General features: G+C 31.2%; 1 protein-coding gene across 20 annotated transcripts in view; it reads left to right on the plus strand.

Annotated features, from left to right (window-relative positions):
- The window catches only part of LOC101888529 (cAMP-specific 3',5'-cyclic phosphodiesterase), a 668,201-nt gene that overhangs the window by 548,577 nt on the left and 92,206 nt on the right, over positions 1-27,418 (plus strand). For all 20 annotated transcript variants that reach the window (XM_059121825.1, XM_059121826.1, XM_059121828.1 and 17 more), the window contains one exon: positions 20,975-21,151. In XM_059121825.1, coding sequence (XP_058977808.1) covers positions 20,975-21,151 — 177 coding nt within the window. The remainder of the gene's footprint in view (positions 1-20,974; positions 21,152-27,418) is intronic.

A 27,418-nucleotide genomic window follows, 5' to 3' on the forward strand; every position in this document is an offset into this window, starting at 1 on the left:
ACATTCATCATTTTTCGGATTTTCTACAAAAATGTTTAGTTGTTGCTGGCTGTTTATTGTTGAGGCTAATTATTTGAGCAATAATTTTGTGGTTTTATGGTTATTTGCAACTACGTCCGTTTTGCGATGCATATTTTCATACATACGCTGGTTGCAATGTACGTAATAATTTTACACATGCATTCGGTTATGTAAAATAAAAACCATTTCCAAAAAGAAAAATTACCATTTTTTTATAAAATCGTACATAAAAAATTATAGGTTTCGAAGTCCTAAATATATAAAAATATTCTTAAAATCCCGAGGTGGATTTCTTTAAAAATAGTTTTGGAAAGATTTACAGGGCGTGAATTTCTTTAAAATTTTTTTCAGAAGGACTTGAATTTTTTTTTACTAATTTTTTTAGAAGGTCGTGGATTTTTTGAACCTATTTTAAAAGGATAGAGATTTTTTGTAAAAATATTTATAGAAGGACATGACATGGATTTTTTTAAAAATATTTTTAGAAGGACGTGGATTTTTTTAAATTATTTTAGAAGGACATGGATTTTTTTAAATCTATTTTAAAAGACATGGATTTTTTTAAAAATATTTTTAGAAGGACGTGGATTTTTTTAAAACAAATATTTTTAGAAGGACATGGACTTTTTTAAATATTTTTAGAAGAAGGACGTGGAATTTTTTAAATTATTTTAGAAGGACGTGGATTTTTTTAAATTATTTTAGAAGGACGTGGATTTTTTTAAATTATTTTAGAAGGACGTGGATTTTTTTAAAAATTATTTTAGAAGGACGTGGATTTTTTTAAAAATTATTTTAGAAGGACGTGGATTTTTTAAATTATTTTAGAAGGACGTGGATTTTTTTAAATTATTTTAGAAGGACCTGGATTTTTTTTAAATTATTTTAGAAGAACGTGGATTTTTTTGAATTATTTTAGAAGGACATGGATTTTTTAAATTATTTTAGAAGAACGTGGATTTTTTTTAATTATTTTAGAAGGACATGGATTAAAAAAAAAATAAGATGGACGTGTATTTGAAAAAAAATTAAATGGACGTGTATTTTAAAAAAATTAGATGGACGTGTATTTAAAAAAAATAAATGGACGTGTATTTTAAAAAATTAGATAGACGTGTATTTAAGAAAATTAAATGGACGTGTATTTTGAAAAAATAAAATGGACGTGTATTTTAAAAAATTAAATGGACGTGTATTTTAAAAAAATTAGATGGACGTGTATTTTAAAAAAAATTAAATGGACGTGAATTTAAAAAAAATTAAATGAACGTGTATTTTAAAAAAATTAGATGGACGTGTATTAAAAAAAATTAGAAAGACGTGTATTTTTTAAAATTATTTTTAGAAGGACGTGGCTTTTTTCAAAAAAATATTTTTAGAAAGACGTGGATTTTTTTTAAATTATTTTTAGAAGGACGTGGCTTTTTTAAAAATAGTGTTTTTAGAAGGACGTGGCTTTTTTAAAAATAGTGTTTTTAGAAGGACGTGGCTTTTTTTAAAAAGTATTTTTACAACGACGTGGATTTTTTAAAAAGTATTTTTACAACGACGTGGATTTTTTAAAAAGTATTTTTACAACGACGTGGATTTTTTAAAAAAATATTTTTACAAGAACCTGGATTTTTAAAAAAATATTTTTACAAGAACCTGGATTTTTAAAAAAATATTTTTACAAGAACCTGGATTTTTAAAAAAATATTTTTACAAGAACCTGGATTTTTAAAAAAATATTTTTACAAGAACCTGGATTTTTAAAAAGTATTTTTTAAAAGGAAGAGGATTTTTTAAAAAGTATTTTTAAAAGGAAGTGGATTTTTTAAAAAAAATATTTTTACAAGGACCTGGATTTTTAAAAAGTATTTTTAAAAGGACGTGGGTTCATAAAAAAAAATTATTTTTACAAGGACGTGGGTTCATAAAAAAAGTATTTTTACAAGGACGTGGGTTCATAAAAAAAAGTAATTTTACAAGGACGTGGGTTCATAAAAAAAGTAATTTTACAAGGGCGTTAAAAAAAAATATTTTTACAAGTCTAATTTTTTGGGAATACATTTTAAGGACAACAATTATTTTGTTTTTGAGAATTTTTCAGGGACTAAAAAATCAGGGATTTGTAAGAAGGATCCATGGATCAAAAATAATGCTTTTCAAGGATCAGCAGACCACGATATTTAAGATTTTTAAGAATTTTCTTCATGGACCATGGATATTAATTTTTTAAAGTCCAAGAAGTCAGAGTTTTTGAGGAGGACCAAAGGTTGACATTTTGAGAATTGTTTTTAAGCACCAATGGTTAAAAAAGAGAAGTTTGTTTAAAAATATTATTTTTTTTTTTTTGATTTACTAAGAATAGCTCTATTTGCTTTGAACTTAACAAAAAAAATCCAATCAATACCGAAAAGTATTTATAAAATATTTAAAATGTACAGTAGCAAAACAAACAAAAATATTCCATTGGAAAATGTGGCTGTAATCATTAAAATAGAGAATATCGGAACACGAGGTATATTGGTCCTCCATGCTCTGATACCAAAGGTAGAACCCAATACGAAGTACAAGAAAAGTTTGAATAAAATATTCAAAATATCGGACATCAGAAAGTACTGTTGTATGTGCCAATTTATAGGACAAATAGTTCGGCTTTTGAAGGACTAACTGATAGTGGATTATTTTTCATTCGAAATATTTTTTTAAAAAGTCCCTGAAAATCTCATCTATATGCATTTAAAATGTGTTGTTGTAGGAAATGGTGTATTCTAAACTTGATTTATATGTTTTGTAGCTGCCGATGGTATATTAAAATGCATTGTAGAAAATCCCATAATTATCGTTGTAAAATATTTACTCGGCGTTCGCTGCGAACACAGGGGAATTGTTGTCGTTCCATTGTTGCTGTTGCTCAATTTCCACACATGAATAAATTTATGATTGGATGAATTGTTCGATGCATTGATTTTTGGTTCTGATTTTTAATGGACTATTGAATGTTGCAAATGTGGCGGAATTCATAATTAGAGGAACCGTACCATAATTAGGAAAATAAATGCACATAGATGTTCATGCATCATAGCTAATAATTGAAATGTTACAAAATTTAGGGAAAAAATTGTTGATGTATTTGTAATATTAAAATCCTTGGAGAGAGAGAAAGGGAGAGAGAGAGGATTCATTAAGGGAGAGTATATAATTGTTAAAAGTATGTGAAAATTTATATGGCAAGAAAATTTAACTTATTTTCAACAAACTCACTCCACCCCAAACCCTTCATCCCGATTATACAGATATTCCTTAAAAAGTTACAAAGAAATTTCCTCAATTTCGTCCTGGCAATTTATCAATATTACTTAACAAGAAAACTCTAAATCCATGTCCATCACTCCCCAAAACGAAACGAAACCACAAAAAAAATTACGTGCAAATAGATTTTCTATTGATAATTTCCTAAACCCATTCTTATTTTTTTCCATAGGCATTTTCCTTCAAACTATCTTCCCTGGGGCCATAATTCTTTATTACCAAAAACCCACCCCCATCCCACCCAAAAAAAAAACAAAAAATTGGAAGAAAATTTATTGTTAACTATTACAGCAACATTATTCGATTATCCATAAAGCAAATGGTCCATGAAATATAAGACAAGAAATAAATCAAATTGCCAATGAGACCACAACTGAGATTCGAAGATGTTTTTGGCACGAAAGGAAGAGGGGAGAAAGGGGGGAGGGGAAGGGATATGAGCATATATGTGTGAAGGACAAAAAAATGGGGAAGGATATAACACCTCTTATGTTGCCAGCGATGTTTTTTTTTTTGGTAGAGGAAGGATATAAATCCTTATATGAGCAGCCACAAAAAAAGTTAAACACAAAAAGGATATGGAGTTAGGCAATAAACAATAAAATAAAATCCATAAGTTTTGGAGGGATTAGTTTTTTGCGTTTTACGGGAATTTATTCATTTATATAAGTGGGGGATATGTAGGGAATGAAAATGTGAAGAGGAAGTGACGTAAAATTTCCAAAAAGTGATACACCCTACATAATTTTTTTTAAGAAAAATATACTGCAAAAAAATTGGAAATCAAATTCGCATTTTTAAAAAGCTTGGGAAAAATGCAGAGTTGTAAAAAAAATAAAATAAAAAATTAATAAATAAATAATAAGGTGAAATCACGATTCTGAATAGATTCATAAAATTAAAAAAAAAAATAAATCCTTTAAAAATAAAAAAAAATATATATGAGGAGGATTTGAAGCAGGGTGTCAATATTTTCAATTTCGTATCTGACCTAAATTTTGTTTAAATATTAATACAAGCCTTCACCTAATATGAGATATGTGATTATTTATGGAAAATGTTTAAATGAGCCTGAGGTATGGGAGAGAGTGGATCGAAGTACATATTGCATATTCTCTTCAAATCTCTCGTCGATAAAAAAATATTAAAATGTTCAAGTTTAAAAAGAACCGAATGCTTATTTCGCATTTCATGAACATTTCGGACTGATCTCTTTTGTGGGGGAGGTACCAGAAGGAGTTGTTAGGTATAATATTGGGATGTGTAAAACTTGGGAAGAATCAGATGTTTATTTCGCTTTTTATTGAAGAGACAATTATTCCAAAATGTTGACCCGTTTTGGGGGGAGCTAACAGAAGGAGCGGATCTATACTCTGCCATCTTCACACCAGATCTGGTGTTAGGAGAAATATTCGAATTTTATGGGAGCTATTATTATTCCAAAAATTTGACCCGTTGTGGAAGAGATACCAGAAGGAGTTGGCCGATATATTCCATATCCACATCAAATTTGAAGAGAATCAGATGGTAATTTAAAATTTTATGAGAGATAAAATTTTTCCAAAATGTTGACCCATTGCGGGGCAGGTTCCTGAAGGAGTGGACCGAAATATCCCATTTTCACAGCATATCTTGTTTTGGTAGAAGTAATGGGATATGTGAAATATGACGAGAAACGGATGCTTATTTCGAATTTTACAATAGTTTTGGTTATTCAATATCTTGACCCTTTGTGGGGTAGGTACCGAAAGGAATTATCCGGTCTCTAAGATCTTTATAACAGATCTTGGAGTGATGGAAATATTGAGATGTGCCAGGTCCGAATAGAATTAAATGTTATTTTCGCATTTTATGAGCTTCATGGATATTCAAAATTTTGACCCTTTTGTGGGTGATAACAAAAGTAGTGAACCAAAATATTTCATCTTCACACCAGACCTTGGGTAAATGAAAAATATTGTGATGTGCGTAATTTGAAGATAATCGGACTCTTATATCACATTTTATAAGAGTTTTAAAAAAAATTAAAAAACATTATTTCGATGTGGCACATTTTGGCCGTATCAAATTATATGAATCCTCTGTGGTTATTGTTGAGGGAATAAAAATTCTCAGAATGAATCGGACAAATCTTAATTTCCTAAAATTTTAAAAATCAAAGGTTTTTCAAAAAGACAAAAAATATGAAAAATAATAAATAAATAAATAAAATAAAAAATATTGACTCCAGTCCATGTCCCCTTCGTAAATGTAATGTTGGAAAGGACCGATATTTCCCATCATCCGATCTAAGGTTGACAATAATATTACGATGCACCAAATTTGGACCGGATCGGGTACTCCCTAACGGAGAGTTATCGTGCGAACCAGCCAGCAAAAAGACAGACGGAGGAACATCCCTTGATCGACTCCAAATGTTCTGAAACGGATTTGGTCGAAAGAGGCACATTTTGGCCGTATCAAACGATATATGTATAGTTCATGTCGTCCCATCAGTAAATGACAAATCCGAAATATTTTTTTAATTAATAACCCCAATAAATACAAAAATACTAAAAATACAAATACTTGGCAAAAATATTCAAATACACATTTCGTTCAAAATTTGGTGAACAGCCAGCCCGATTTTTTTTTTTTTTTTGTGACAAAGAAATTTTATTTTATGAGCTATTACAGAAATACGTCAATGAAACAAATATGTAAAAATATTAAATAATAAAAATAATTATAAGAAGAATATATGGCTAAAATTAGACAAATTTCTGTGTGAGCGATTCTCTAGTTGAGGACAATTAAAACAGTATTTTTCAAATTTAAATACATCAGATTTTTCAAACATTACAAACTGCCACGACTTACATCCCGTTAAAAAAAATGTAAAAAATCCTACTTCATGTCAAGGACCTACTTCCATTGTGATGGGTTTCAAAAAAAAAAAACTCAATTCCTTGCAACAATTTCCTGGTACTTATGACCACAATTAAATTTGTTCTCATAATAGAATATTTCATAACTTCACCACTTGATGAGAAAATGTAAATGTAATAACTTGCAAGAATTTTTTGAAAAAAAAAAACAAGTATCTGTTTTCTGATATTTTCTTTTTCCTTTTCTTTTTTACAAAGAAAATGAGGCAATTATGGAAGATATTAAAATAGCATAGCAAGAAAAACACCTTTATGAGCTTTTCATAGAAAAGGTATTTAACAATGTTTGCCTCTGCTATGCTTTTCTAGACTTCCTCAATTCAATAGCAGCGGGATATGAATATTTAAAATGTAAATGTGATGTAAATGGCTGGGAGCGAAGGCAGCAAAACCAAGGCATAGGAGTTCCACGCGAGGAATATGAAAATATCCGCCACTAAATCGACGGCCACACTATTTACCACATGGACTGCGGAGATGAGAACACAGCTGAATGTGCAGGTCGAGGGGCATATAATTCCGACCACCAACTACCCCAAAATCCTTGGGGTCACATTCGATAGCATGTTCAAGTCTTCCGCGCAAGCCACAGCTATTTGCGATAAAATGAAAAGTAGGAACAAGGTCCTCAAGGCGCTAGCCGGCAGCACTTGGGGTGCGGATAAGGAAACCTTGTTGACCTCTTATAAAGCGATAGGTCGGTCTGTGGTTAGCTATGCGGCTCCAGTGTGGTCGGCGAATACAAGTGCAACGCAGTGGAAATGTATTCAGACCTGCCAGAATGCCGCCCTGAGAACTGCAACAGGGTGCCTCCTCATGACACCTGTGGACCACTTACATGAGGAGACGAAGGTTCTTCCCTTACGTCAGCATAATCATATGCTTTCGTTGCAGTACCTGCTTGGGTGTTATCGCGGGAGTCACCCTAACCACCATATGGTGGATAGAACTCCTCCACCCAGGCGTGTCAGGAAGGACCTGCACGATCTAGAGAGAGAGGTCCAGCGATATAAGAGAGAGCCTCTAGATCATGAAGCCTATCAAGCGGGTCTGAATAGCATTCATACTGATGCAGTCACAGAGGTAGTTAATAATTACAGTATGAATGCCATACTCGGAGTCCACCCCCCATCCATTGCAGCTGAAGAACGTCGGCTGCCTAGGCAAACCAGGGTAGTTTTGGCCCAACTACGTTCAGGATGGTGCAGCCGTCTCAATTCGTATTGGGCACGAATTGATGAGGATGTGCGGAACGCCTGCCCAGCGTGCGATACAGGCCCGCACAACACGCTGCACCTGTTTAATTGTCCTGCCAAACCTACCCAACTCCGTCCAGAGGATCTATGGCTACAGCCCATAAAGGTAGCAGAATTCCTAAACCTGGACATTGAGGAAGAACCAGATTAGTCGGAAAAAAACAACAGAACGTGTAAAACTGCTACAACAACAACAACAAGGCATAGGAGGAAGAAAAAAAAACCAAAAATATTATTCATTGGGGTTTATGTGTTCCAGGTCCTATTTAAGATGTCGAAATTTTAATAGGCACTCAGAAAATATTTTGAATTAACCCTTTAAGGGCCTTCTAGAAATGTGTGCCAACATTTCTTGTCTTCGGCATTGGAAAACGCTTTAATTTAAAACATATCAAGTCAAAAAAGATATTTAAAAAAATGTTTACGCAAAATTTTAAAAACTTTTTAAAGACTATTTAAAACACACCAAGAAAAACCAAAGAGTCCTTCTAAAATAAATTTTACCAAATTTGAGTCCACTTAATCCTTTAAAAATGATTTTTGACAAATTCACGTCGTGTAAGTCCTTCTAAAATTAATTTTAAAACGCTGATGTTTTTTAGTCCTTCCAGAATGATTTTTTTAAAAAAACATCGTCCTTATAGTCCTTTCAAAATAAACTTAAAAAAATTGCGTTATCTAAGTCCTTTAAAATGATTTTCGAAAAATCCACTTCCTTTAAGTAATTTTACAAATCGTACTCTAAGTCCGTTCCATCCTTCAAAAAATAAATGTTAAAAAATTCTTTCAAAATGTTTTTAAAAGACCACATCCTTTTAGTTCTTTCTTTTTTAAGTTTATTTTAAAAAATACGTCTAAAACTCACTTCCTTTTTGTCATTTTAAAATGATTTTTAACAATACGTCCTTTTAGTCCCTCTAAAATTCATTTTAAGAGACCTAAAACTTTTTAGTCCGTTTAAAAAAATATATAAAAAATCTACGTTTTTTAAGACCTCTAAAAAATTATATAAGTAATCCGCTTTATTTTGGACGTTCGTTTCTTCCAAATTCATATTTTAAAAATTCACGTCCTTTTGGATGCTTTGAAAATATTAGCAAAAGAATCCACGTGCTTTGGACCCTCTAAAAATATTAAAAAAAAATCTATTACCTTCTAAAAATAATTAAAAAAATCCACGTCCTTTGGACCCTTTTGAAAATAATAGTGAAAAAAATCCACGTCCTTTGGACCCCTCTAGAAATATTTAAAAAAAAATCCATAACCTTCTAAAAGTATTTAAAAAAATCCACGTCCTTTGGACCCTTCTAGAAATATTTAAAAAAAATCCATGACCTTCTAAAAATATTTAAAAAATCCACGTCTTTTGGAAACTTCTAGAAACATTTGAAAAAATCCATGACCTTCTTAAAATATTTAAAAAAATCCACGTCTTATGGACCCTTCTAAAAACATTTGAAAAAAATCCATGACCTTCTAAAAATATTTAAAAAAATCCACGTCTTTCTAAAAATATTAAAAAAAACACGTCCTTCTAAAAATATTAAAAAAATCAACCTCCTTCTAAAAACATTAAAAAAATCCACGTCCTTCTAAAAATCTTCAAAAAATCCACGTCCTTCTAAAAATATTAAAAAAAACACGTCCTTCTAAAAATATTAAAAAAATCCACCTCCTTCTAAAAACATTAAAAAAAATCCACGTCCTTCTAAAAATCTTCAAAAAATCCACGTCTTTCTAAAAATATTTTTTAAAATATCCACGTCCTTCTAAAAATATTTAATAAAATCCACGTCCTTCTAAGAATATTTAAAAAAATCCACGTCCTTTTAAAAATATTTAATCTACGTACTTTAAGTTCTTCCAAAAATATTTTTAAAAATACGCGTCCTTTAAATCTTTCCAAAAATATTTTTTATAATTCACGTCCTTTAAATCTTTCTAAAAATATTTTTAAAAATACATGTCCTTTAAATATTTTTAAAAATACACGTCCTTTAAATCTTTCTAAAAATATTTTTTATAAATCACGTCCTTTAAATCTTTCTAATTTTTTTAAAAATCGTACTAAAAATATTTTAAAGATCCACGTCCTTAAAATCCCTCCGAAAATATTTTTAGTAAACAATTTCCTTTAAATCTTTTCAAAAATATATTTTAGAAAACAACGCCTTTTAAATCGTTTTAAATATATTTTTAAAAATCCACATCCTTCAAATCCTTCTAAAAATATTGTTTTAAAATTCACGGTCTTTAAATCCTTCTAAAAATATTTTTTTTAAATCTGCGTCCTTTAAATCCTTCTAAAAATATTTTTTAAACCCGCATCCTTTAAATCATTTTAAAAATATTTTTTTTTTAAATCCATGTCCTTTCAATCCTTCTAAAAATATTTTTTTTTTAATTCCACGTCCATCCATATCGTTTTTAATTTTTTTTAAATCCGCGTCCTTTAAATTTTCTAAAAATATGTTTATTCTCAAATTCACGTCCTTTAAATCCTTATAATTTTTTTAATCCACTTCCTTTTGGTTTCTTCTTAAAAGTATTTTTAAAAAAAAGCCACGTCCATTTTGTCGGTTTTAAAACATATTTAAAAACAAAAATTCCCGACTTTATACTTTCTTTTGGTTAAGTGGTCGTTCTGAGTATTTTTATAAAATCAAGTCCTACTCGTGAGGACCCTCCTAAAATATTTTAAATCTTAAGTACTTTAAGGACCTTCTAAGCTTTTACCTTCCATATTTTTTCTGACCCATGCTGTAGCCTATTATATTCGGTTCACAATGATGCATAATACTAAACTTCCGCCATAACAAAAGCTTGTTATCCTGAATCCTCCATTCATTCATTTAACTAGAAAACCAGGAACGCTCTTGGCTATCTAATTAATCGTACCATTGAGCATTTCCTTATTACCCATGCACACACACACACACAAACACAAACATATGTGAGTTATAATGCAATACCAAGAATACCTGGACTACTGGATGTGCTTCACAGAATAAATCCTTTGAGCACACACACACACACACACACAGGTCAAAGTGGATAATGTATTTGCAAAGATGCCCCCTCGACAACAGGTCGAGGATGGAGCTTTGAGAGTTAATACTCTTAATAATGTATGTAAAAATATGTGTACTATTAGACTTAATTTCAGGATGAATTATTGAATACTTATTTGAATGTAAATCTTGTATGAGTGCCCCCCTCTTCTCCCCCTCCCCTCTTCTATTCTATCGCCAGATTACATACAAACAAAAGCTTTTCAATTGAATATTTCTATTGAAATTCAAATATTCATTTGAGGTAATTGAATGAATTCAAATATACCTGTTGATACCAGTGTGTGTTTTAAAAGTATTGTTCAGATAATTTGAAATTTATTGCATACTTTTAGGGGGCACAAAAAGAAAATATGTTCTAATTTATACACTAATTTATTTATTCTTTACTTGTTTTCATATGACAATTTTAACTATTGAACTATTGAAAAATAAAGTAAAATTGATCATTTTTTATTTGGACATCAGTTACTCTACGTTGGGCGCCATCTACACGTGACATTAATGTGATAAACGATGATGTTCGCCATAACTCTCGCAGGTAGTATCCGATTTGGTCCAAACTTGGTACATCGTAATATTATTATCAAACTTAGATCGAGTTCGGAGATGGGCAATATCCGTCCACTCCTTCTGGAGGCACACCCACAAAACTTTGAAAATTTTCGAAAAAGATTTTACTGCACAGAAAGAGAAAGGATAATCCGGCTTTGCTCCAACTTTGCAAATCCTAATATCATCATCAGTGCTAGGTCAGGTGCGGAAATGGACAATATCGGTCTTCTCCATCAAGTACCTCCCCCACAAAGGGGCAAAATTTTGAATAATTATAACTTTTATAAAATGTAACGTAAGAGTCCACAATATTTTTATTAACTCAAGGCCTGGTGTGAAGATGGTAGAGATTGGACCATTCCTTCTGGTACCTCTCCCACAAAGGGTCAAAGTTTTGAATAACCAAAACGATCATAAAATCCGAAATAAGCATCCGATTCTCTTCATACTTCACACACTCCATTATTTCTAGAAACACAAGATCTGCTGTGAAGATGAAATATATCGGTCCACTCTTTCTGGTACCTCCCCCACAAAGGGTCAACATTTTGAATATCCATGAAGCTCAAAAAACGCGAAATAACATCCGATTCCATTCAGACTTGGCACATCTCAATATTTCCATCAACACAAGATCTGTTATAAATATGGTAGAAATCGGACCATTCCTTCTGGTACCTCCCCCACAAAGGGTCCAAGTTTTAAATAACTAAAATAATCATAAAATCCGAAATAAGCATCCGATTCTCTTCGCATTTTACACATCCCATTATTTCTAGAAACACAAGATTTGCTGTGAAGATGGAATATATCGGTCCACTCCTTTGGGTACCTGCCCCACAAAGTTCAAAATTTTGAATATCCATAAAGCTCAAAAAACGGTAAATTTACATCCGATTCCATTGAGACTTGGCAGATTTCAATATTTCCATCAACACAAGATTTGTTATAAATATGGTAGAAATCGGACCATTCCTTCTGGTACCTCTCCCACAAAGGGACACAATTTTCAATAGCTATATTTCTTATAAAACGTTATGTAAGTTTCCGATTGTCTTCAAATAACACAGATCACAATATTTTTACTAACCCAAGGTCTGTTGTGAAGATGAAATATATCGGTCCACTCCTTCTGGTACCTCCCTCACAAAGGGTCAAAATTTTGAGAAACGATGAAACTCATAAAACGCGAAATTAACATCCAATTCGTTTCATACTTGACAAATCTTAATATCTCCATCAACACAAGAGCTGTTATGAAGATGGTAGAGATCGGACCATTCCTTCTGGTAACTCACCCACAAAGGGTCAAAATCTTAAATAAGCAAAACGATTATAAAATCCGAAATAAGCATCCGGTTTTCTTCATATTTGGCACATCACAATATTTTTATTAACCCAAGCTCTGGCGTAAATATGGGATATATCGGTCCACTTCCTCTGGTACCTGCCCCACAAAGAGTCAACATTTTGAATATCCATGAAGCTCATAAATCGTGAAATTAACATCCGCTTCTACTCAGACTTGGTACATCTCAATATTTCCAGCAATACAAGATATGTTATAAAGATGGTGGAGATCGCACCATTTCTTCTGCTACGTCCCGCACACAGGGTTCAAGATTTCGAAAAACAACAATCTCTTCAGATTTTACAGATATATAGAGAAGGAAGTAGCCAATAGAGTCGAAATCTGGCGCATCGCAATTTTTATTTCATATTTATTTGGGTCCGATACCAAATAGACTTTATTGGCCCATTCCTCTGGAACCTACTCCCTACTGGGTCAACAATTTCAATAATCATAACTTAAGTCAAAATATATTTAAATAATCGAACATTGGCTATGGGTATACATCTGTTGGCGAAAAAAACCACTGATATTTTTATTTATTTATTTTTTTTTTTTGTAAAATTTTAGAAAATCCCTCCAAATATATTTTAAGAAAACACAGCTTTTTGGTTGTTTAAAAAAAAAAATTAGAAACTCCTGCCAAAAATATATTCGGAAACCACCGCCTTTTTTAAAAAATTAATTAAAAAAATCTATGTCAATTTTAAATCGAAGTTTTTTTGTCCATTCAAAATTATTTCTACAATTCCAAAATTATTTCTTTTGATCCTTATTTTATGCTCAGAAATGTTTTCACCTTTTTTCGATTTTTAATAAAAGAAAAATTAAAAAAGTGCTACAACAGCTTTTTGGTTATATAAAAAAAATTTAGAAAGTCCTGCCAAAAATATCTTTAGAAACCACCGCTTTTTTAAATTATTAAAAAAGAATCTATGTCCTTTTGAACCTCCTATAAATATTTCCAATCAAAATGCAAGTTTTCTTATCCATCCAAAATTATTTCTAAAATATCTACGCCTTCTGATCCTTATTTTATGCTCCCCTTATTTTGTTTTTTATTTAAAATAATCAAATTTAAAAAAGTGCTAAAACACTCCCTTTTTCCAACTCCAAATAATTCTAACGAAACAAAATCGAATTGCTTTCCTCTCAACACATTTGTTTAACTAATTACACATTTATATATAAACAAAAGATCCCAAAGGGATGCTTACAAACAAACCAAAAATGTATATTTTTTGTTTCGAAGCCATTGCGACTAGAACAAATATTGAAACATTTCATGTAGCCACCTTTTTTTGGGGCCGAATGACAAAAGTAACAATTCAACAGCATCCCCCCAAGTTACTAATTGAAGTTACATTCTTCTTTGATTTGTGTGTTTTGTTTTCTATTTTCAAAGATGTAACTCCCACATGTAAAGGGAAAATAAACGGAGGACAAACTTTGGGAGAGCACACAAATTATATGTGTATGGGTGTGTGTGAGAGAGTTGTTGCCACTGTCAGAGGAGGGTTTGACTTTGTCTTTGTGTTGGTTATTTATTTTTATAATTTGTTATTTATTTACTCTTAAATACGCTCAAGGGATTAAGTAATTCAAAAAATACACACACACGCATACAGAAGCAATTTTAGACATTACAAGAGCAAAGATTTTCAAATTAAAGGAGTCCATGGAAATAAAATGGATGGGATATGGGATGGGATACTGGATTGTATATTTTTTAGGAAAACCATTAGAATCATTATTTTTAGTGTGGACACTCCTAAAAGTATGCTATTAATTTAGAAAAATATATACAATATATTGTAGGCTGCATAATTTGATGGCAATTTATATTGAATGTTTATATTTATGGTTTGATCATTGATTTAGAATATTTGAATAATAGAAATTTGAATATCTTTTTAAATCTGAAAATATTTAGTTTGAAATTTCTTTAATTTTGCCAAGAAAAGGCTTGAAATCACATCTCAGGATAAAGAGTCTTACAAGGTTTTTTTACAAGTGTTTAAAAGTAATTTTTTTTTCGAAAATTTGTTAGTAATTTTTAGTTATTATTTAATGAGATCCAAATTTGTTATTATGTTTTATTATATCTAGATTATATTATATCTTGCACTTTAAAAAAAAAAATCTAAGAAAATCGCTGATTTTTATACCTTCAGCCATATGGGTACAGAGGGTATATATAATTTGATACGGCCAAAACGTACCTCATCGACTCTATATCTGCATCCGATTTGTTCCAAACTTGGTACATCGTAATATTAATGTCAATCATAGATCGAGTTCGGAGGTGGGCAATATCCCTCCACTCCTTTTGGTACCACAAAAGCTCGAAATTAAAAAAATATACATGGTGAGATGAAAAAACGCACCCAGCACGCGCCACCCAAGAATGGTTACAAAATGAGATTCTTCGCTTCACTTCCAGCGCACAATGGCCACCAAAATCTCCGGATACCAATCCGTTGGAATATTGTGTCTGAAGTATTTTGGAAAGCAAGGATGACACTAAAAAATACCAAAGTGTCGATCACCTCAGGCAAGCGCTTCGCTGAGAATGGGCCCCAGAGCAACATTCGGGCAGCGTGTGACGGTTTCATTGGTCGTTTGAAGACCATAATTCGTGCCAAAGGTGACCAATTCGAACAAATCTAAACCTAAATTTCTAAAATTTGATGACTTTGTCTTATCTCACCCTGTGTACCCTCTCTACCCATATGGGTATACTCGAAGTCTTTATTTTTATACCCTAAACCTTCGAAAGTAGGGTATATTAACTTTATCATTCCGTTTGTAACATCCCTAAATATTCATCGTAGACCCCATAAAGTGAAGATATTCATAATCAGCATAACATTCTAAGTCGATTTAACCATGTCCGTCTGTCTGTTGAAATCACGATACACTCAAAAGTTAGCAGAACAATTTGTATATTGGTTGGTATTGAAAATGAGATATATCGGTCCACGTTTTGGTATAGTCCCCATATAACGGTACCTCACGATATTCCATATTTTGATGATTTTTGCCACATTTGGATTTGTCTGAAAATTGCCATTTGTAAGTCATAATGGGTCCTACTTCGTGTGGCGAAATATTGTATGTATGGCTCCACGCTTTGATATAGCCCCCATATAACGGTACCTCGCGATATTCGGTATTTTGATGATTTTTGCCACATTTTTTCACGGATTTGTCTGAAAAGTGGTATTTGCAGGTCATAATGGGTCCCAGTTCGTATGGCGAAATATTGTAGTGTCCCTTAGGTGGAGGGTATTAAAATTCGGCCCGGCAGAACTTAATGTTTTTTACTAGTTTTTTCTTTTTGTTGTTTGAAAAACAAATATTTATTTTTAGGTCTCAAAAGAAGGTTCTGGAGATCTGTTGAAGGTTTTTTATTTTTTATTTGTTTATTTATTTTTTTTTTTATTTTTTAGAATATGGTTAGAAGGATTTTAATCCATAAAATAGCTCTAAAAGGACTTTTTTTTACCCAAGACCTTTGTAGAAGAGAAGGCCCTCTAAAGGTCTAGTAAGTGGTATGCATAAAATACATATGGGGGATCTTCTCCTTTCTGCAGTTCTTGTCTGTGTGGAAGCCATGAAAATGCCTTCTATGACCTTTAGTAGTCCTTCTAAGTATAAAAGAGTTGTAGTGCTTTCCACGTAGAGAATATTACTCCTTTTTTGCCCAGAAGCCTTTTACAAGGAATTTTAATGAATGTTTCCTGGGCTGAAATTTCCTTGAATTTGCGAGTTCTGAATTTGATTCCCATTATTTGCAGAATTTTTATTTTGTTACCATTCTCTTTTTCCCAAAAATCTTCCCTAAACTATTTCCTATTTCCATCCCCACATTCTTTGAGATTTCAATTTCAAAGAGAAAAATAGAAATATTTCCCAAACAACTTGAAAATCCTCTTCAAAGAAAGCAAGAAATTCCCGAGCACTTTGATGTTCGTCCTGGTGAACAAAAGGCCTTGGCAATATCCTGTCCGCACACAAAATGGGAGTGATGAATGTGTGTATGAGTGTAGATGTCAATGAGCGAATGAATGAGTGAATGAATGGCTACAATGAATACCAAACAATAAAAAGTTTTCTAGCTGGAATACTGTTACAACACTCAACACCCACCATTACCCCCAAACCATTCGGCCAACCAGCCAGCCATTCAGTCTGTCATCCATCCAACCAACCATCCATCCAACCTGTTATTAGAAGAAAGGAAATCTTGAAAACAGAAAAACCGTTTTCTCATTAAGAAAACAACAGGAGTCTTAGTTTGTTATGAATGGCAAGGTGCTTTTGTTGTTGTTGTTATTATTATTCTATGTGTAATGCTATTGACGCTTCTCCTGCTGGTTTCTTGGTCCTTTCTTTCGCTTCTCAGATACTTGTCAGACATTCTGTGTTAAGGCAGTCATTCATCTCTCCCCGTTTAACTCATGCCCAACACTAGTTTCTTTTTTCCCATTCCCTTTTTTGTTGTTGTTACTTTTGTATTCCTGGAGGAAAAATTAAGTTGAGGTGTGAAAAAAGTTACTTCTTTCCTTTGTAAGACACTTAGACAGCAGCAGGAGCAAGAGGAAGGAGGCTTTTGTGAGGTCCTGCTCCCTTTCGGCGGGCTGTTTGTTTAGCATGCCAAGAGTGGCAGCAAGGAAATTGTTGATATTGTTACAGCTGCCGTTGTTGTTGTTGTTTTTGTTTATTTTTATTTTCTTCTCTTTTTCTTCTTCTTAGTATTCTTAATTTATGGGAATGGTTAAGAGCAAAGGAATGGAATGGAAAAGTTTTTTCCTTGCTACATTTCCCCCCTCTGCTGTAAATGCTGATAATTTCAGTACATTCCCATCATCATGTTCTGGACTACCGTTTCCTTTTAACAAATCTCTCGCTCTCTTGTTTATGTTCAGCGAGCGTGAAAAAAAAGAAACAAACGAAAGAAAATTTGATACAAAGTTTTAATTTCCTTTGAAGTTGTAACAAAGCACGTTTCTTCCAAGCGAGGAGGGATGACAAAAGTAATTCTATGTTTGAGAGGGAAGAAATATATGTTTTCAAGGACTAATAGACCATGGAAATGTAGAGTTTTGAAAGGGAAAATTTTCAAGGATCTGAGAATGTTTTTGCAAGGACATCAATGAAGCGAGGGTTTTTTTAATGAGGATATAAGTATATTTTTCAGGATTTTTTTCAGATTTTTATAACGAAAAATTTTCAAGGATCAACTGGTCATTCAAACATAGAACGGCGAATGCTTTTCAAGGATATAACAACATTTCTGCAAGGACCAAGAGACCATTGAAATTCAGATTTTTTAAACGAATATTTTTCAAGGACCAACCGCACATCCAAACGTTTATTTTTTAAGAATTTTTTTCGAGGACGAAACGTGTATTTTAAGGAATATTTTTTCAAGGGCGAAATGTGGATTTTTAAGGAAAAATTTCAAGGATAAAATGTGAATTTTTAAAGAAAAAATTTCAAGGCTAAAATATTGATTCTTAAGAAACGTTTATTTTTTAGGAATATTTTTTCAAGGACGAAATGTGGATTTTAAGGATTAATTTTTTCAATGATCAAATGTGGATTTTTAAACAAAAATTTTCAAGGATAGAATGTTGATTCTTTAGAATTTTTTTAAGGGCCAGCAGACCAGGCAATTCTCGACTTTTAAGAATTTTTTTCAAGGACCAACAGGCCAGCCTAACCTGGACTTTAAGATTTTTTTCTCGAGTACCAAACGCGATTTTTTAAGTTTTTTTTTTTAATATTTTGTCAAGGACCAAGCCAGGATTTTTATGAATATTTTTTTTCAAGGAGTAAATGTAGATTTTTTGGGATTATTTTTTACAGGGACCTATCTTGGATTTTAAAGAATATTTTTTAAGGAAAAAAAAACATGGATTTTAAGGAAAATTTTTTCAAGGACCAAGCGTTGATTTTTAAGAATTTCTTAAAAGGACCAACTAACTATCCAAACATTGATTTTTAAGAATATTTTCTCAAGGACCAAATGTGGATTTTTTAGAATATTATTTCAAGGACCAAACTTGTATTTTTAAGATTTTTTTTTCAAGAATAAACTGGTGATTTTTAAATTTTTTTTTCTAGGGACCAAACGGGGATTTTTAAGAAGTTTTTTCCAAGGACCAAACGTGGATTTTTAAGAATTGTTTTCCAACTGACCATTCAAACGTGCATTTTTAAGATTTTTTTCCAACAACCAATCGACAATTTTTAAGATTTTTTTTCTGAGGATCAAACGTGGATTTTTAACCAATTTTTTCAAAGGACCAAACGTAGATGTTTATAAATTGTTTTGAAACTGACCATTCAAACGTGTATTTTTCAGAACTTTTTCTAAGGACCAACCGAAATTTTTTTGAATTTTTTCTGAGGATCAATCGTGGATTTTTAAATTATTTTTTCCAAGGACCAAACATGGATTTTTATGAAATTTTTTCTAAGGACCAATCGTGGATTTTTAAGAAATGTTTTCCAACTGATCATTCAAACGTGCATTTTGAAGAATTTTTTCCAAGGACCAAACGACAATTTTTAAGATTTTTTCCAAGAACCTACCGAACGTGTATTTGTAAGAATTGTTTTCTGAGGACCAAACGTGGATTTTTAAGAATTTTTTTCTGAGGACCAAACATACATTTTTAAAAATGTCCAACTGACTGACTTTTTGAATAGACGTAGATTTTTAAGAATTTTCCCAAGGACCTACGAAAATATTTAAGAAAAATTTTCTGAGGATCAAAAGTGGATTTTTAAATTCTTTTCCAAGGACCAAACAGGGATTTTTAAGAATTTTTTCTGAGGGTGAAACGTGGATTTTTAAATAATTTTTCTAAGGACCAAACATGGATTTTTAAGATTTTTTCCCAGGACCAAACATGGATTTTTAAGATTTTTTCCCAGGACCAAATATATATTTTTAAGAATTTTTTTCCAAGGACATCCATCCAAACGTGGATTTTAGGAATTATTTTCCAAGGACCAAATGACCATTCAAACGTGGATTTTTAAAATTTTTTTCCAAGGACCAAGCGTGGATTTTTAGTATTTTTTTCTAAGGACCAAACATGGATTTTTAAGGATTTTTGTTCCAACGACAACCTGACCATCTAAATGTGGATTTTTAAGATTTTTCCAACGACCAACTGACCACCAAAACGTGGATTTTTAGGAATATTATTATTCAAGGACCAAAGGTGGATTTAAAAAAATCAAGGATCAAATGTGGATTTTTAAAAAGGATTCCTAAGAATATTTTTTTAGGACCCATCTGGATTTTTAAGAGTAATTTATAAGATTTTTAAGAATATTTTTTAAGGATCAAACGTGGATTTTATGAATATTTTTTTTAAATATTATTCAAGGATTTTTCAGAATACCTTTTCAACATAAAATACTTTTTCAAGGATTTTTAAGAATATTTTTTCAAGGACCAAAAGTGGTTTTTTAACAATACCTTTTTAAGGATTTTTAATCAATCAATCAATAATTTTTCAAAGATTTTTAAGAATATCTTTTAAATGATTTTAAGAAGATTTTTTAGAATAATTTTAAAAGACCAAAGGTGGATTTTTAATTTTTTCAAGAATTTCTAAGAAAGTTTTTCAATGACTAAATCTGCATTGTTATCAAATTTTTTCAAGGATTTTTAATAATATTTTAAAGGACCTATCGGGGATTTTTCAGAATAATTTTTCAAACGTTTTTAAAAATACATTCACAAAGATTTTTAAGAATAGTGTTTCAAGGATTTCTAGGAACATGTTTTCAAGGATCAAAGGATTTTTAATGTTACTTTTTCAAGAATTTTTTATAAAAAATATTTTCAAGGATTTCTAAGAATATTTTTTAAAGGACCAAACGAATAATTATTTTTACGAATAATTTTTTAAGGAATTTAAATAATAATTTTCCAAGGATTATTGAGAATATTTTTAGGGGACAAATCAAGGATTTTTATAAATATTTTTTTAAAGTTTTTTAAAAATATGTTCTCAAGGATTTTTAATAATTGTTTTAAAGGATTTCTGAGAATGTTTTGTCCACCGTGGATTAAGGAATATTTTTAAACCACTTGTAAGAATATGTTTTCAAGTTATAAAGGAACCTTTTGCAGGTTTTCAAGGATTTTTAAGAACTAACAGTATATTTGTGAAGTGTTTTGTCAAAGCTCAAATTTTCAAATGGCAAAGACTTAAAATTTCGAAGTTCTTAAAAAAATATTTCATTGAAAAACAGACCAAGATTTCATATTGATAGAGTGTACCTATTTTACCACTATTTATTTTTCTAATAAATTCAATCAAAGTTTTTTATGACCTAACATTAGATCAACATTTTTCTCTGGCGCCATCTATATCTCAATTTTTAATTTTTGATCATTTCATGTTTTCATGTTTGTTTTTTTCTTGTAATTCCCTTTAACTAATTGTATATTTCTGTTCTTTCCAGTTTCGATGTAGAAAATGGCCAAAGTGCTCGATCTCCGCTCGAGGGCGGTTCACCCAGCGCCGGTCTGGTCTTGCAAAATCTTCCACAGCGTCGCGAATCGTTCTTATATCGTTCCGATTCTGATTTTGAAATGTCACCCAAATCAATGTCCCGCAATTCAAGCATTGCTAGTGAAAGGTAAGTCAAAGGCATATTTTTCAAACTTTTTGTGTTACAAAATTGATAAAAAAAATTAAATAAAAATAATTTAATTAACTAAAAATTATTAACTAAAAACCAAATTTAAATAGCTTAAAATAGATTTAAATAGAAATTTAATTAATGCTTTGAAATGCATTTGCTTTGATTTTGGGTTTATTTATTTTATTTATTTTATTTTTTATAGTTATAGTATTATAAAAAATATTTATTTATTTATTTTATTTTTTAATTATATTTTTTATTATTTTTAATAGTTTTAGTATTATACAAAATTATTTATTTATTTTATTTCTTTTTAAGAAATATATAATATAATTTTGTTTATTTTATATTTTGTCATTAATAAGTGTTGCATTGTTCTGACATTTTAAATGGCCTGCTCTGTTGGATTTTTGGTCATGATTGCATTTTCCCCCATTCACGAATTTTCCACATTGTCCCCTGTTCGTCCCAGCAAATGTTCCAATTTTTTTAAATACACATTTTGCTTAGTTTCACTGCCACGCCCCCCCTGTCCACGTGTGTCAAATAATGAGTAAGTCTCAGGTCACGAAGTCCCAGGGTAAAGATTTTCTTTTTTTGTTAGCAGAACAAATAAAAATACAGGGTGAGATAAAAAACCTACAACAAAGTCAAACGCCATAATTTTTACATTTTTTTTTAATTTTATTGAATGAAAGCAAAAAAATGTCGGAAATAGCATCAAATTTTAGAATAAGTTTAGTTTTGTTCGAATTAGTCAACTTTGGCTCGAATTATGGCCTTCAAACGGCCAATGAAACCGTCACACGTTGCGTGAATATTGCTCTGTGGTATTTTTGTCCATTTCCGGCAAGCGCTTGCTTGAGGTGATCGGCACTTTGGTGTTTTTTAGTGCCAACCTTGCTTTCGAAAATACTCCAGACACAATAGTCCAACGGATTGGTATCCGGAGATTTTGGTGGCCATGTGGTGTACGCAGGAAATGAAGCGAGGAACCTCATTTTGTAAACATTCTTGGGTGGCGCCTGCTGAGTGCGATGATGCGCTGAGTCCTGTTGGAATGTCCAAGGTCTGCAGCCAAAATGTTTGTGTGCCCAAGGCTTTAATACACCCTCCAGAATATCTTTGCAATGATATTCGGCATTTATTCTGATGCCAGATCGATTAGTACGAGTGGAGAGCGACCATCGCCTGTTATGGCGGCCCACACCATCACCATGGTCGGCGCTTGAGTTCTGGTGGCGAACCGAAGGTGCACATTTCAGCTGACCTCTTTGGCAAGTAAACACGATAATTTTGTTTGTTTACAAACTGCTGGACAACGAATGTTTTCTCATCGGAGACGGAGAAGACCAAATTCGGCAGCTCACCACTTTCGGCCAAGCGAAGCAACTCTTTAGCTCTTTTGAGTGCACTTTTTGGAATTTTAATGGCTTTACCCCGAGCTCGTTTTTTAAAAATTTGCCGAATGGAATATGGCTATATGTTTAGCTCACGAGCCATTTTTCGGCCACTGCGACGCGGGTCCCGGCTTTCGCTCAAGTAGCTACATTACTTTTCGAACCATTTCTGCTGATGTTGCTGTTTTCTTCCGCTTCCTTCCACTTCCTTGATGTCGGGCTACGCTACCAGTATCACGGTAACGAGCAATGGTACGAGACACAAAAAATTTATTCACATTTAAATGCTGCTGGAGTGCTCTAACGATAGCCACTTGTGGTTTTCCAGCCAAATATAAAAAAATCACGCTTGAATTCCATCACGAATAACTTTTTTTCTGGAAAATTCTCCCCAAATTGCTTTTCTACGCTTATAAACAATATAATGAGCTGTCACTGGAATAATTTTAACAGTTGTCGGACGAGTGGCTTAGAAATGACAGCAGCCTGAAGTTGGTTGCAGTTTTTTTTATATCTCACCTTGTATAGTATTTTTTCCGACATGTCAAATATCCTACCATTCTTCGTTACAATAACTCAATTGCGGGCATAAGAGGCCCGCAACGAATCAATCTGATGCTATTAAATTTTGATGTAATTAAATAAATCCGCTCAATCAAAAATATTTGAAAAATTCAAAATGAAATAAAATATAAACTATTTTGTTATTTTTGAAATGATCTACACACTCACACACACGAAAATAATGGCAGCTGCAACTTGTGAACATTTTTGCAGCTGCATAAAGAGAAACCACAAATTAAAAGTTATTAACCAAAGCGCAACAATTTTCGAACACCCCCACTCTGACCCTCAGCAACAGCGAACAATCACGCCAACGAATTCGCACTTAAATTTATGAGATTTTTGTTAGTTTTTACAAACATATACACACACACATACATGTATACATTTTTTTTTTTGTAAAAGGCCAACCAACCAGCCAAGCGTCAAGCCAAAACTCATTAGCAATAAAATTATATATTTTACGTTTTTGCCAGTTGGGTGTGCTTTTGATACGAGAAAATAAGCTCATAAAAATTGTTGTAATGCGAAAAAAATCAAAACAAATAGAAAAGCAACAGAAAAATTTGTAATTTTTTTTGTAAACTAGTTAGTTACATATATTTTTGTTTTTAGAAATTTAGAGACTTGGTCCAAAAATGGAAAATATTTTTAATTGTGGCACAATAAATTATAAAAGCGATTTTATGGAATTTCTACATGACTGGAAATTTGGAAATAGAAATACTTGTAAATAAAAAAAAAACCGATACCTGTTGGCCCGCAAAAAAAAAATCAGAAAATTCTGATTTCGTACTCCTTGGCCAGGTATTTTTAAAAACCCCCGATTTATTTGCCTATTTGTCCTTAAATAAATCTCAAATTTATAATTCTATTTTCCCCTTAAAAAATAAAATTGCTAAGTTATTGTTTTATTTGTCCTTGAAAAATATTTAAAAAAACCGCAATTTTATTTTGGTATATTTATCCCCCAAAAATATTCCCAAGAATCCCAGATCTTATGTCCATTAACCTTTGATTTTTTAAAGAATTCTCATTCAAAGTCTACGTTTAGTTGAGTTATTAGACCTAAAAAGCAAAATTCACGTTGGTTCTTTATCATATTATCCTTTGATCCTCAAATAAATATACTTTTTCTTAGAATTCTCGTTGATTCGTTGAGCCTTGACAACATGTTTTTTTTATCCAACATTTTTTTTTTATGGTTTAAACATCCACGTCGGTCCTTGAAAAAATACTTTTTGTAGTTGAAAAATATATATCCTTTAAAAATTCATATGTTGGTCCATGAAAATCTATTTTTTTAAAATGCAAATTTGGAAGATCTGTTGGACCCTGAAAAAAGGCTTCAAAAATTCATGTTTTTTAATTCACGTAGGTCCTTTAACATATTATTTTTTGATCCTCAAATTAATATACTTTTTATTAGAATTCTCGTTGGTCCTTTGTTCTTTGATCCTTGACAACGTGTTTTTGTAACCAAGCAGATTTTTTTTTTAAATTATCCTTTAAACATCCATGTCGATCCTTGAAAAAATACTTTTTGTCGTTGAAAATTATATATCCTTTAAAAATCCAAATGTTGGTCCTTGAAAATCTATTTTTTTAAAATGCAAATTTGGAAGATCTGTTGGACCCTGAAAAAAAGGCTTCAAAAATACATATTTTTATGGTCTGTTCGTCCTTTGAAAAACATGAGTTGATCACTGGAAAATGAACTCCTTGAAAATTATTCTTCTTAAAAGACCACATTAGTCCTAGAAAAAAATTCTCTTTTAACCTTCAAAAATACCATGTTGGTGCTTTAAAAAACAAACTCCTTCAACCTTAAAAAAAATGTTCTTGAAAGAAGAATTATATCATCCTTGAATGAATATTCTTTGGAAAATTAACATTGGTCCTTGGAAAAGAAACTCTCTTATCCTTTATAAAAAAGTCTCTTCAAAAATCCACGTTAGCCGTTGCAAAAATACTCTTTCTTACTTGAAAAAAAATATTCTTTTTAAAAACCCATTGACCTTTGAAAAATATTTTTTGATCCTTGAAAAAATTTTATTTTTAGAAATTCACGTTGGTAATTTAAAACATTTTTTTGATCCTTCAAAAAATATTCGTTTTAAAATTCCGTTGACCTTTGAAAAATACGTTTATTGAGCCTTCAAAAATTATCCTTTTTAGAAACTTACGTTGGTCCTTGAAAACAAATTGTTTTATCCTTGAAAACATTTTCATTTTTTACAAATCCACATTGGTCCTACAAAAAATACTCTTTTATGATTGATTAATGTTCGTTTTGAAAATCCAATTGTGTCCTTGAAAAATCATTCCTCAAAGATCATGGTTTTGTGGTTTGATTGTCCTAAAAAAATGTTCAAAAGAGTCCAAAATCTAAAAATTCATTAAAAAATCAATTTTTGGTCCCAGAACAAATTTTCTTAGAATTCCTAGTCCATGAAAATGTATTATTAAAAATCCACATGTAGTCCTTGATACATATTCTTAAAAATCCACGATGGTTGAATGTCCTTCTTAAAAAATATTCTTTAGAAATCTAGGGGTGGATGGTTCTTTGGTCCTTGAAAATTTTCTTTAAAAATTCACATTTCGATGTTTGAAGGACTTTGAAAAATATGCCTGAAAATCCACGTTTGGACGTTTTTAATCATTGAAAAATATGCTTGAAAAATCCATCCAAATGTTCTTAAAGTTTTGGATGCTCTTCTGGTCCTTGAAAATATTGTTTAAAAATCCTGAATTGGATGGTCTGTTGATATTTGAACATTTTTTTTAATGCTGAGCTGGATGCTATTTTGGTCCTTGAAAAATACTCTTTAAAAATCCAGGTTTAGATGGCTGAAGGTCCCTGAAAAACATTCTTTAAAAATATACGTTCGTTTGGTCCTTAAAAAGTATTCTTTAAAAATACATGTTAGGATGTTTTTTTTAATTCTTGAGAAATCCACGTTTGGAGTGTATTTTGATCCTTGAAACATATTCTTTAAAAATCCACATTTGGAGTGTATTTTGATCCTTGAAACCTATTCTTTAAAAATCCACATTTTTGTCCTTGAAAATTATTCTTACAAATCCACGTCTCAATGGGTAGAGGTCCTTGAAAAATATTCTTAAAAAATCCATTTTTCTATCGTTGTCGTTGAAAAGTATTTTTTTTTTTTAAATCTAGGCTTGGCTACTCTTTTGGTCCTTGAAAAAAAATCTTTAAAAATCCACGATGATGGATGGTATTTTAATCTTTGAAAAATATTCTGTAAAAACGACGTTATTTTAGTCCTTGAAAAATATTTTTAAAAAATCCAGGGTTGTATGGTATCTTGTTCTCTGAAAACTATTGTTCAAAAATCCAGATTTGAATACTTATTTGATCCTTAAAAAGTATTCTTAAAAAATCCTCGTATTAGTTCTTGAAAAATAATCTTCAAAAATCCACCTTTAGATGGTCTTGTGATCCTTGAAAAATAATCTTTAAAAATCCAAGTTTTAGTCCTTGAAAAATATTCTTAAAAATCCACCTTTGGATGGTCTTGTGATCCTTGAAAAATAATCTTTAAAAATCCATGTTTGGATGCCCTTTGGTCCTTAAAAAATATTCTTTAAAATACTAGTTGAATGGGCAGTTGGCCTTTCTAACATATTCTTTGAAAATCAAGCTTTGGATACTCATTTGATCCTCGAAAAATATATTTTTAAAAAACCACATTGGGATACTCATTTTGTCCTTGAAAAATATTCTTTAAAAATTCACGTTTTTTTCTTTGAAAAATATTGTTAACAAATCCAATTTTTGATGGTATTTCGATTCTTAAAAAATAATCTTTCAAAACCCGCGGTTGAATGTTCTTTTGGTGCTTGACAAATATTCTTGAAAAATCCACGTTTGTTCCTTGAAAAATTATTTTTAAAAAATCCATGTTTGGTCTTTGAAAAGTCATTTTTAAAAAATCACCGTTTGGTCTATGAAAAGTCATTTTTAAAAAATCCACGTTTGGTCATTAAAAAGTCATTTTTAAAAAATGCACGCTTGGTTCTTAAAAATCTTTTTTAAAAAATCCAAGTTTGGTCCTTGAAACGTCATTTTTAATAAAATCCACTTTTGGTCCCTGAAAAGTTTTCTTTAAATATCCAAAAAATTATTCAGTTGGTTCTTGATTAATTCTAAAAAACTCACGTTTGGTTTTTAAAAAATATTCTCAATACATTCCTATTTAGTCCTTAAAGAGGTATTCTTTTAAAAACCAGGTTTAGTCCTTAAAATTCCACATTTTGTGCTTGAAAATAT

The sequence above is a fragment of the Musca domestica genome, unplaced genomic scaffold (assembly GCF_030504385.1).
Source record: "Musca domestica strain aabys unplaced genomic scaffold, Musca_domestica.polishedcontigs.V.1.1 2, whole genome shotgun sequence".
Classification (NCBI taxonomy): domain Eukaryota; kingdom Metazoa; phylum Arthropoda; class Insecta; order Diptera; family Muscidae; genus Musca; species Musca domestica.